Genomic DNA, 12,692 nt, shown 5'->3' with positions numbered 1-12,692 from the left:
GAAATGTGTAATGTTATTGCAATCAGGTTATGCAATTTGAAATTATTTTTGACTGGGAAATTTTGTCACCTTTGTAGTCTAACCGAAATATTTGGCGACAGCACCTTGTGGCATGAACTTTTCTTCGAAGGAGAAAGAAAAATAAAAGATGGATGATGCAGTCTGAAACGTTTAATACCACACACCAGTTTGGTAAAAAGTATGAAATAAGCTCAGGCAAGATTATATTTCAATCTCCAGCATGAAGCTTTCGGATTATGTGCTTTTCTTTGCCGGGCTATAAACTTTTTTTTACAAAATTTGCGTAAATTTTTATATCTATTCGTCTTCCATACATTTCCCTCTTAATAAGGTTTTCCCTAGACAATTGATTTTACGAGTATGGTTTTAGGAAAAAATGATTTTCATTGTTTGGTTATAAAATTAGCGTAAAAAATATGAATATTTTTCCGCTCATACAAACATAACTTTACTCTTTGGATCTCAAGTTGTAAAATGAAAAGAATACGAGTAGGTAGGTAGCTACTTCTAATAAAGTTTGACTATTTCGATGCCTACGAAAACTCCCTCTAGGGAAAATTGTATTACGAGTATAAATGGACCAGGCAGGAAAAAGGTAGGTTATCTTATCGCTCAAAGCAAATAAAAACAAGAAAACGAAGAGGATTTATAAACCCCTAAAATTCTAGTAGTATGCAATGTGCTAAACATAAAACAGCTCGTCTGTTGGCTGTTTGCTGAAAAGTGAAAAGCCATGTAGGTAGTTTGTTTGAATTACAGTTATAAACCCCTAAAATTCTAGTAGTATGCAATGTGCTAAACATAAAACAGCTCGTCTGTTGGCTGTTTGCTGAAAAGTGAAAAGCCACGTAGGTAGTTTGTTTGAATTACACACATTGCCCAAGGCAAATAATATCGTGTAATGCTAACCCTTAATTTTAGTGCCGGTAAGACTTGTTATACTATTGAGTCGATAGTAAAAAAAGGTAACTAAAACAGGCAGAAGCAAAAAATATCAAAGTATTTAGTTCTCCGTATTGAAAATAAATATCGATAGTAAAAAAAGGTAACTAAAACAGGCAGAAGCAAAAAATATCAAAGTATTTAGTTCTCCGTATTGAAAATAAATAAATATAAAAATACACGAAGAAAATCTCGATAAAGTATAGAAAAGTTGATTCGAGGAGATGTTCACAAGGAATTATTATCCTTTTCTTCGAAGAAAGTCGTACTTGAGATTCGGCAAAATAGAAATTTTATCAGCTCTAATAATACCGGTAAGGCTTGTTATACGAATAAATACTCGGATTGTAATATCTGTAAGGAGACGCGTAAGTGTTTCTTAAGCCTCCATTATAATAGGGATTTACGTTCGTTAACGGGTAATTGTACGGGTTTGGGAGAGTGTTTCCGTATTGATTGGGGATTCCGTTTTTCCTAACAACGGCATTGAAGCCATTGACTGGATCTGCGTGATAGTCTACCGTTCTAATGCTGCCATCAGCTTCCAGGAGACTGTAGCTTCCTTGTACTACATCGCCATCTCTACTCTCATGATGCTCCTTGTTATCTCCTGTGTAAGGATCAGAGACGCCATATTGGAAACCATAGTACGGGTATCCGTTGTAGGGATCTGTATGAGGACCAATCACATTGTGGTAGGCGACAGATTGAGCAAATGTAGGGCATTTTGAAATCAAGAACAACGTTTGTATCAGTACAGCACTGCATATCTGCAAAACACAACGGAGTACTTTACTGTGCAACTCTCACACGCGCATACCAACAATAATGGAATTTAAATTTTTGTATGTACTACTGTGCGACAGATTGAGCAAATGTAGGGCATTTTGAAATCAAGAACAACGTTTGTATCAGTACAGCACTGCATATCTGCAAAACACAACGGATTACTTTACTGTGCAACTCTCACACGCGCATACCAACAATAATGGAATTTAAATTTTTGTATGTACTACTGTACTACCATAGCATCGTAATAACTTTGAATATCTATGGACTAATTCAAGTGTTGAATAGTGCAAATTGCATGCTTTCAAATTTTATGAAAGCTTTTACATAGGTACCTGTTACCGTACTAAGCACTTGAAAATAATAATACTGTATTGAGATAGGTATTTTGCAGTGTCTGATAGGCTGTGATTGAACCCATGCGCCCCTGTTTACCAGGCGAACGTCTTAGCCAGTAAAACTATCGAGGCAAGTAGAGAAAAGTTGTAGGAGTAAATTTGATCTAGTTTTTCTCCGCGAACATAATCGCGAAACCCGCGAACATAATCGCCAAATCCGCGAACAAAATTGCCAAATCCGCGAAAATAATCAATACAGGATCTAGTAGTCAGTGGTCACCTAATTATCGGCCACTTGCGAGGAGAGTTCAACTAAGGACAAGAAAATAGTGTACTACTTAGAAAATTACAAAGAATAGGTGAGGTCATAAATCTAACAAATTTTTATTAATTTGATTTATTATTAAATTTTCAAATACTATACTAAGAAATCTAATTAAAACACTCGTTGTTTATCATAAAACTTTCCTTCAAGCTTTCTTGGAAAAAAAAAAAAAAATCCATTAAGTTTGAACTAATATAATTATCACAATAAATTATTTCACCAGGAAAAATGTTTTAAGGCCAAAAGGAAAAAAATCATTAAATTACGATAAGTTTTATAGTTTTTCCCTTATCTTCCTCGAATATGATATTCCTACCTATTACCCAGGGAAGTATAAAGATTCAGTCAAAGCTTTTTGATCATAAAGTTATGGAAATATAAAATTACTTGTATTTTTTTTTTCTTTCTTTAAAGTAATTTGAAAATTTAATAATAAAAAAATGCAGGGATGAAATCATATCACCCCATTTATTGTTATCCTAATATTTTCTTTCGTGCTGTCTACTATCCCTTCTAGATCATCATTAGCAAATAGCGTCAGGATAGCCAAGAAAATTTTCACCAATAGAAGAGATTATGAAAGCTACATCAATCTTATCCCGAAAATTTTTGTTTAGGAACAAAAGAAAAAAATGCAGGGATGAAATCATATCACCCCATTTATTGTTATCCTAATATTTTCTTTCGTGCTGTCTACTATCCCTTCTAGATCATCATTAGCAAATAGCGTCAGGATAGCCAAGAAAATTTTCACCAATAGAAGAGAATATGAAAGCTACATCAATCTTATCCCAAAAATTTTTGTTTAGGAACAAAAATAGGTGTCAAATATTTACTGAGTAAAAGTTCGAGCAAATTCAGGAGACCTGAATGTTGTGAATTAGAGAAAATGGAAAATTTTATACGTAAGTAATAGAATATTGTAAAATTATTGAAATTCCAACCTTTAGTGTAGGTGTCAAATATTTACTGAGTAAAAGTTCGAGCAAATTCAGGAGACCTGAATGTTGTGAATTAGAGAAAATGGAAAATTTTATACATAAGTAATAGAATATTGTAATATTATTGAAAATCCAACCTTTAGAAGGTAGTACATACTTTACGTTTTACTGTCAGATAGGTACCTATATCTTACAACATAACAAAGTTGCCTTTTGTAGGAACAATACAAAGAAACAGAGTAACGCTTTTATAATCTTTAAAAAATCTCCAAGACGAAACGTTTTTTTGAAAAGTTTTATGTCTTGAAAGACAGTTGTTGGTTCTTAAAGTAAACCATATGCCTAAACCATATTCCATAAGCAATAATATAATTTTTAGTAGCACATTAAAATTGTAAACGCTATTACATTAGGAATGTGTTACTTTTTATTTAGTTTTTAAACACTTTTATTGCAATTAGGCACTTAATATCATTTCTCTCCATTCTTAGCACTCGAAAAGAGCCTCGAAAAAATAATGACTTTCTTAATGCAATTTGCAATTTGTAAACGCTATTACATTAGGAATGTGTTACTTTTTATTTAGTTTTTAAACACTTTTATTGCAATTAGGCACTTAATATCATTTCTCTCATTCTTAGCACAGTTTAAATAGAGCCTCGAAAAAATAATGACTTTCTTAATGCAATTTGCAATTCACTTGAGTGAAAATTGAGAACGGGTTTTTTATTTTGTCAGATTAAATGGATTTTTGTATTACAACTTTACTGATAATCTGAAGTGTTAAATTGTAAATTGTAAAACAATTTCGAGACAATCACCTTCAAACTTACCTTCTCATTTTTCCCTCATTCAAATTTTATATAGGTATACAATATTAATCTATGTAGGTAGGTAATGTAGCTACCTATAGTCAATGTCTATGTACTTATCTCCCAAGAAATAGAACGTCCACTGAAATTCCAACAGTATTGTTGGTAATGTAGCTACCTATAGTCAATGTCTATGTACTTATCTCCCAAGAAATAGAACGTCCACTGAAATTCCAACAGTATTGTTAGAATAACATAATAAATTTCCAAGAATAGGTAATAATAAGAAGAATCAAATTGTAAATATATTGATTAACAATGTTAGGTACCTATCATCTACCTATGTGAAATGTGAAGAAATTGACATCATTCAACAGTAATGCTATGGAAATACTAAGCACTTGAAAATAATAATACTGTATTGAGATAGGTATTTTGCAGTGTCTGATAGGCTGTGATTGAACCCATGCGCCCCTGTTTATCAGGCGAACGTCTTAGCCAGTAAAACTATCGAGGCAAGTAGAGAAAAGTTGTAGGAGTAAATTTGAACTAGTTTTTCCATCAGATAACTTTCCATCGCATTTCGCAATTGTCAGGAGAGAACAAGTTTAGTAAGAGGAAGAAAAAGAACATTAGACAACATTCTTTTTAAAATCTGATTCACACTTTGAATTCTTCTGTAAAAACGGGCACATATTATTGACCTTTATTAGCCATTGAGGGCAGACAAAAGTCAAGAAATTGCTTCCCATAAAAAAATATGAAGATAAATCAAGAAAAGGGTTGAAGAGAAGTGACCATTTATGCGACATTACATCTTGAAGAAGACTATTAAGTACAGTAGTTTAATGGAAAAAAAATAAAGTCCATCATAGCTCAAATTTATTAGTTCTAAAATCTGAAGGAAGTTATTTACAAAGAAAAATATTTCTTCTGATGCATGGGTGTTCAAAGACATTCTGATAAAAAATGTGCAATTATGAATACATTCAATCCATGAAACACATAGAGAGAAACCCCAATGCAAAATAGGGTTGGGTTTCCACAGAAAGCTCTTATTTACCATTCAATATTACGTATAAGTGCATACGCATTTCTGTTTTTGACCAATAAACCAACCGTGAACCCATAATTCAAATAAAATCCATTACCCCAATCAAAATATAATTTTCTTTCCTCCATACTAATATTTTTATGAATACTAAAAAAAAAATATTATATTGAAGGTAATGTGCTCAAGAAGCTAGTAAAAAAATCAACTTATTCCCTTTGAGGAGTAAGTAGATATAATAAATTTATAGTCAAAATACAGAAGAAAAACAAGGGATAACAGAAGTACGAATAGGTTTGTACGTATGTGTACATAAAATGTGACAAAAAAGTGATCCTATTTTGGTTGTTACGACAAGTTGTAAAACTAGGCATTAATAAAAAAATACTGTGAGTAGCTGAAAAGCCTAAAAGCTCTCCAGAGCGGATTGTGATACCAAAGCACACTTTGACAGTTGTGGATAAAAAATGATTTGTCAAAACACAAGACGAGCGAAACCGAGAAAATGTTTTAAACAAAATAGAAATATCTTTTTGTCTTTAAAAGCTGAAGGAGAAGGAAAAATTTGACGCCTTGTTTTCAAAAGTGGTTGACACAAAAATTTTGATCGATTGAATTTTTCTGTCATGGGCATTTTTGAGAAAATAAAATATTATACCCACACTTTGACAGTTGTGGATAAAAAATGATTTGTCAAAACACAAGACGAGCGAAACCGAGAAAATGTTTTAAACAAAATAGAAATATATTTTTGTCTTTAAAAGCTGAAGGAGAAGGAAAAATTTGACGCCTTGTTTTTAAAAGTGGTTGACACAAAAATTTTGATCGATTGAATTTTTCTGTCATGGGCATTTTTGAGAAAATAAAATATTATACCCACCTACCCAGATTTAAGTGAAGTGCATTTTCTTTAAATTCACCCTTTTATTCCTGTAATGTGAATATGATTTGTTTTCCTGTAGAAAGATTTCGAGACATCTTCTCCACGTTAGATATAAAAAGATATATTGTTTTCCTGTAGGTGCTCGTATTTCCAAAAATGAAAATAAATTATTATCTAAAGTTCCTTTTTTAAAAGAAAAAAAAACACAGGTTAGGGATTCCAGAGCATCCCAATTTTTTCCCCCAATTCAAGGAACTTTCTATGCAAACTTTACCGTAACGTGGATTTTGTCTCAATATACTATAAGTGTTTCTGATTTATTGTTTCAAGGAAATCCGAGATTATTGGAGATACATTCAATAGAACTACTTATTAATATTAATCATAATGATATGGTTAGAATACCTTGAATTTGAAAGCATAATATTAATTTAATGGCATAAATTGTATTTAGATAATTAAATGTCAATCAGCGATAGAAAATTATGACTTGTGACACATAAACAAATCAGCATTGAGATCTCACCTAGAGTAACACAGATGTGTGATCTAATCTGCCCCCTCTATTATATCAGAAATGAGCTTTTCAATCCATGAGATCAATAATATTGGCTCCATTTCTCTCTTGAAAATGAACCACTAACTTTAATTTAATTTACGGTCATATAGGCCAAGTTTTTGTAGTTTTCAGTGGGCACAAGTTTTGAGAAATGGACCATAGCCATACTTGTGTCAAATTTGCACAAATATAGGTAAGTTTACATATCTACATGTAATACCTATGTCGGAAAGCGAGAGAATAAAAGGGATTCCACTGTATAAAATATGTAAATGTACAATGATTTATGTGATAGCGAGAATGTGAGGAGAGTTATATGATATTCGGTTTTCATGTTGATAAACTATCCCTTTGGGACCTAAGGGAGAGAATCGGGGGAGACTACCTACATCAGCAACCTTTTAATCCCCATATTGATGTGTCTATTTATGTAACCACCTTTTTATATCTACTTAATTTAAAAGAAACTTGTGATAGTATTGAAAGAGTTATACATGTGTTTGAAAGTTTGAATTTGAAGAGTTCCTTGTTTTATCCTTCAAACCACAAATGAGAAAATAAGACCGAGTTTCTAGTTGTAAAACTAGGCATTAATAAAAAAATACTGTGAGTAGCTGAAAAGCCTAAAAGCTCTCCAGAGCGGATTGTGATACCAAAGCAAATAAAAGGTTTCAAAGTCGAACAGCGCGCATCGCCAAAGAAAGAAATGTACGAAATCAGCAGCAAGTCCAAAATATCTGTAAATGGTTGTACATTTTTTTTTTATTTATTTATTATTATTTTTTTTAAGGTTTAGAAATAAAATATTATATCAAGATACAACTGTAGTAGGTACTAGAGTACCTACTAATTTTTTGATCACCCTGTAGGAAAGAATAGTGAAGTTTCTGTTTTTTCTTGTCCTCTTGTAAATGGTTGTACATTTACACATTTTTTTTTTTTTGTTAAAGGTTCAGAAATAAAATATTGTATCAAGATACAACTGTATTAGTATTAGGTACTAGAGTACCTACTAATTTTTTTGATCACCCTGTAGGAAAGAATAGTGAAGTTTCTGTTTTTTTCTTGTCCTCATTTTAACACCCATGACTCAGTGTGAACATGCACCTCTAAACGATTATAATATGGCTTTCTAATTCAATATTAGAAACTAATGGTCTTTGAAGTGAAAGTCATACGTGGCATTTGTGGTCATCTGTGGAGAAAAAAAAATGATAAATATGAAAATGAAATAATAATTGAATTTGTGTATTTTTTATGAGCAAATCCAGAGAGAGAGGGGGAGAGAGTTTTTTTTTGCGAAAACAAGAAGAAAATAACCTGCTCTGTGTAATTTAGATATATGTCCATGAATTTTGTATATAATATGGCTTTCTAATTCAATATTAGAAACTAATGGTCTTTGAAGTGAAAGTCATACGTGGCATTTGTGGTCATCTGTGGAGAAAAAAATGATAAATATGAAAATGAAATAATAATTGAATTTGTGTATTTTTTATGAGCAAATCCAGAGAGAGAGAGGGGGAGAGAGTTTTTTTTTTTGCGAAAACAAGAAGAAAATAACCTGCTCTGTGTAATTTAGATATATGTCCATGAATTTTGTATAAAAAAAGAACTTGGCTAGTAGAGTTCAAGGGAACACAGTTGATACTTAAATAAAGCTACTGTCGAATGTTGAAGTTGTCTTTTTGGTCGGAAAATCCAGCAACTTGTATGAATGTTTGAATCCAAAGAGTCCTCTATGTCCTAACTTTTTTTATTGTCCAATAATACATATCAAACAGCGCTTTCTTTAAGTCAAAATACCATAACTACTTCCCGGGGAAAGAAAATCTAAAACCACTTAAACTTTAAGGAGGTCTATTCCCTTTATTCTGAGGGAACACAGTTGATACTTAAATAAAGCTACTGTCGAATGTTGAAGTTGTCTTTTTGGTCGGAAAATCCAGCAACTTGTATGAATGTCTGAATCCAAAGAGTCCTCAATGTCCTAACTTTTTTTATTGTCCAATAATACATATCAAACAGCGCTTTCTTTAAGTCAAAATACCATAACTATTTCCCGGGGAAAGAAAATCTAAAACCACTTAAACTCTAAAGAGGTCTATTCCCTTTATTCTCTGGTGCTGGTACTTAACTTTTATATTTCTGGTTCCGCTACATTTTTCCATAATAGTGCGTCGTTTTTTTATGCAAATATAATGCCAGTTGTTACGTAAGTTAGCGTATAGGCTTAATTGTGTACAAATCTCTAAAGAAAACCTAGAGCAACAATATATTGAGGAGCAATTCGGAAAATCATTTCATATTTTTCTATGAAAAAAGAGACGAAATGTAAAAAGCGTTCACGGAAGATATATTTTTATCATGAGGTGAAGAAAACTTTTCTCCTCCCGTATTTAATGGGGCGTAACTATTCCTTTTTTCTCTCCATAGAAAATAATAAAAAAAGAAGATTGTATCTTAATATTTATAATATTGTTGAATAGAAAAGTCGACTATTAGACATTACAAGTGATATGTTTATTATGTTATACAGGATCGTGCTGGTACTTAACTTTTATATTTCTGGTTCCGCTACATTTTTCCATAATAGTGCGTCGTTTTTTTATGCAAATATAATGCCAGTTGCTACGTAAGTTAGCGTATAGGCTTAATTGTGTACAAATCTCTAAAGAAAACCTATAGCAACAATATACTGAGGAGCAATTCGGAAAATCATTTCATATTTTTCTATGAAAAAAGAGACGAAATCTAAAAAACGTTCACGGAAGATATATTTTTATCATGAGGTGAAGAAAACTTTTCTCCTCCCGTATTTAATGGAGCGTAACTATTCCTTTTTTCTCTCCATAGAAGGACTAATTCAAGTGTTGAATAGTGCAAATTGCATGCTTTCAAATTTTATGAAAGCTTTTACATAGGTACCTGTTACCGTATACAGGATCTAGTAGTCAGTGGTCACCTAATTATCGGCCACTTGCGAGGAGAGTTCAACTAAGGACAAGAAAATAGTGTACTACTTACAAAATTACAAAGAATAGGTGAGGTCATAAATCTAACAAACTTTCATTAATTTGATCTGATTTTTATTTTCAGAAAACTTCTACTCCAACTGCTCAAAGTCTTAATTAGTCACATCTCGGTGTTCCTGGCAGTTGGACATTTTCAGCTCCCAACATACCCCGTCTACAGGAACCACTACAATGTTAGTGTTATTACCTAAAGGAGTTTTCTTTTCAGTATCAGAAATAAAAGATCGTCTTTCTTTTTTGTGCCTCCTCCAAGACTTTTGATAATGGGATTTAAGTCTTCCAGCCACATGGCTTATGGTTATTTCATGTCGGACACATAATCGTCAATTTTTAGCTTTGGTAAATTCTTTTAAATTGTTTCTTAGTGTTTTTATTGCTATGATTATTATTTTCTAACGGGAAAAATGTGCTGACACTTTGGCGAACAGCAAATTTCCTCCACAGGAAAAAGAGAACATTACGGAGGAGTAATGGTAATTGAAAAGTGATAATGGAGGTTTCCCACTTTTTAGGGGACAAAATGATAGGTCCATTAGGGATATCAAATGGTATTGAAAAAAAAAACATCTACATAAAATAGGCGAAGGTACCTGTGTCCTATAATAGGTACATACCTAGAAACTTGGTCTTATTTTCTCATTTGTGGTTTGAAGGATAAAACAAGGAACTCTTCAAATTCAAACACATGTATAACTCTTTCAATACTATCACAAGTTTCTATTAAATTGTAAAAAAAAACTCTGGAGGGATAGCCATTTCCTGTTATTTAACGTTCCTACAATAATGCAATATTGCAATACCTAACTAGATAATATTTACTCATACCTTGCACTCACTAAAATCACTAAGAAATGTAAAAATAGACGTATTGAAAAATATTAATAATAATAATAAACAAACAGATATTTTACAAAATTCACTTACCAAAGAAAAATTCATACTATCACACTTTGCACTAACACTTTCACAGATTTTTCAAAAAGCAGTCAAATTTTGTCAGTGAGTTTTGTTTTTATATTGACCCCTCCATGATTTTGATGGTTTGGTGTGACCAATTGGGTGTAGATGAAATATAATTTGTTAATTCATTATACAGGGTGAAAAATAATTTTCAGTACCAAAAATATCATCGTTGTAACTTTCAGTAAATTTATTCAATTCTGTTTACAAAGAGTCTGCAATAACTTTCAGTACATTCACTAAATTAAGTCTAAAAGTAGGTACACATTAGTTTGATAAAAAAAAGTTCATCACAGACGATTTCTGGTTTTGTTGAGTAAGTTGGTAATTGATATATTGGACATTGGGAGACATCTTAGCACTGCAGATCCTGATTTTGCTCCTTTTTCAAGTCGATTTTCAGTAATTCTGTTTACAAAGAGTCTGCAATAACTTTCAGTACATTCACTAAATTAAGTCTAAAAGTAGGTACACATTAGTTTGATAAAAAAAGTTCATCACAGACGATTTCTGGTTTTGTTGAGTAAGTTGGTGATTGATATATTGGACATTGGGAGACATCTTAGCACTGCAGATCCTGATTTTGCTCCTTTTTCAAGTCGATTTTCTGTTAAATAAAATGAACTTTAATTTCGCAGAATCTCTCCGATCTCCGCATTCATCCTGTATTGTCATTGACATTGTAAGAAACTATTCATTAAAGAAAAGAAACGTTAAAACAAAGCCCAGCCTGTCCAAGATTCAGTGAATAACGTTTTATACGAATATGCCTACATGATTCTTGAGAAAACGTTTTGTTTGAATTGAATGAATGACCTATTTCAGTAGAACTGTTTTCTAAAGGTATCTAATGTTGTGTCTATGACATACCTTATGAACGTGAGTGTGGAGTGACAAACCTGTGCTCTGACCATTTAAAGACTATTACGGTAGTCATGACCGATTAGATTGGTGAAATCCACCATCAGTGTTAAAAAAATAAATAAATAGATATACCCCTTTATACCTATTTTAGAAAGAACGGCTTTAAGGAAATGATTGATAAAATACCTAAAGCATAATGGCTGGTTAGGAAATAAGGGTGAATGAAAAAGAGAGAAAAATTGAAGGGGTTTTATAAACATTGAGTTTAACCATAGTATTCGCCCATCAACACTGATATCTCACTGGATTTTGTTATCTTCTATGCATTTAGAACTTGTTTTTAGTCATATTTTTAAAAAGAACAGAGATTACTGAAAGCTCAATGCTGTGATAGCTATTTGGCTTTTCAAAACTTTTTCCCCTGTCCTTGGCTAGGTAAGCAAATACTATACTAAGAAATCCAATTAAAACACTCGTTGTTTATCATAAAACTTTCCTTCAAGCTTTCTTGAAAAAAAAAAAAAATCCATTAAGTTTGAACTAATATAATTATCACAATAATCCTTCAAAGTTTTTTAAAAAAAAAAAAAAAAAAAAAAATCCATTAAGTTTGAACTAATATAATTATCACAATAAGTTATTTCACCAGGAAAAATGTTTTAAGGCCAAAAGGAAAAAAATCATTAAATTACGATAAGTTTTATAGGTTTTCCCTTATCTTCTTCGAATATGATATTCCTACCTATTACCCAGGGAAGTATAAAGATTCAGTCAAAGCTTTTTGATCATAAAGTTATGGAAATATGAAATTACTTGTATTTTTTTTCTGTCTTTAAAGTAATTTGAAAATTTAATAATAAAAAAATGCTTAAATTAAGTAGATATAAAAAGGTGGTTACATAAATAGACACATCAATATGGGGATTAAAAGGTTGCTGATGTAGGTAGTCTCCCCCCGATTCTCTCCCTTAGGTCCCAAAGGGATAGTTTATCAACATGAAAACCGAATATCATATAACTCTCCTCACATTCTCGCTATCACATAAATCATTGTACATTTACATATTTTATACAGTCGAATCCCTTTTATTCTCTCGCTTTCAGACATAGGTATTACATGTAGATATGTAAACTTACCTATATTTGTGCGAATTCGACACATGTATGGCTAT

At 31.8% G+C, this 12,692-nt stretch overlaps 1 protein-coding gene across 1 annotated transcript; it reads right to left on the bottom strand.

The window, feature by feature from the left end:
• Positions 1-1,113: 1,113 nt before the first annotated feature.
• On the bottom strand, positions 1,114-1,733 carry LOC103507579 (cuticle protein 7-like; the record flags this gene model as incomplete). The annotated part of the gene is made up of 1 exon (XM_008472070.2): positions 1,114-1,733. A coding segment is annotated over one exon (468 nt), but the record flags the coding sequence as incomplete, so codon positions are not given.
• Between the last annotated feature and the right edge of the window lie 10,959 nt (positions 1,734-12,692).

The sequence above is a fragment of the Diaphorina citri genome, unplaced genomic scaffold (genome assembly GCF_000475195.1).
Source record: "Diaphorina citri unplaced genomic scaffold, Diaci psyllid genome assembly version 1.1 scaffold326, whole genome shotgun sequence".
NCBI lineage: Eukaryota > Metazoa > Arthropoda > Insecta > Hemiptera > Psyllidae > Diaphorina > Diaphorina citri.
This window is presented reverse-complemented; position numbering and strand designations above follow the sequence as displayed.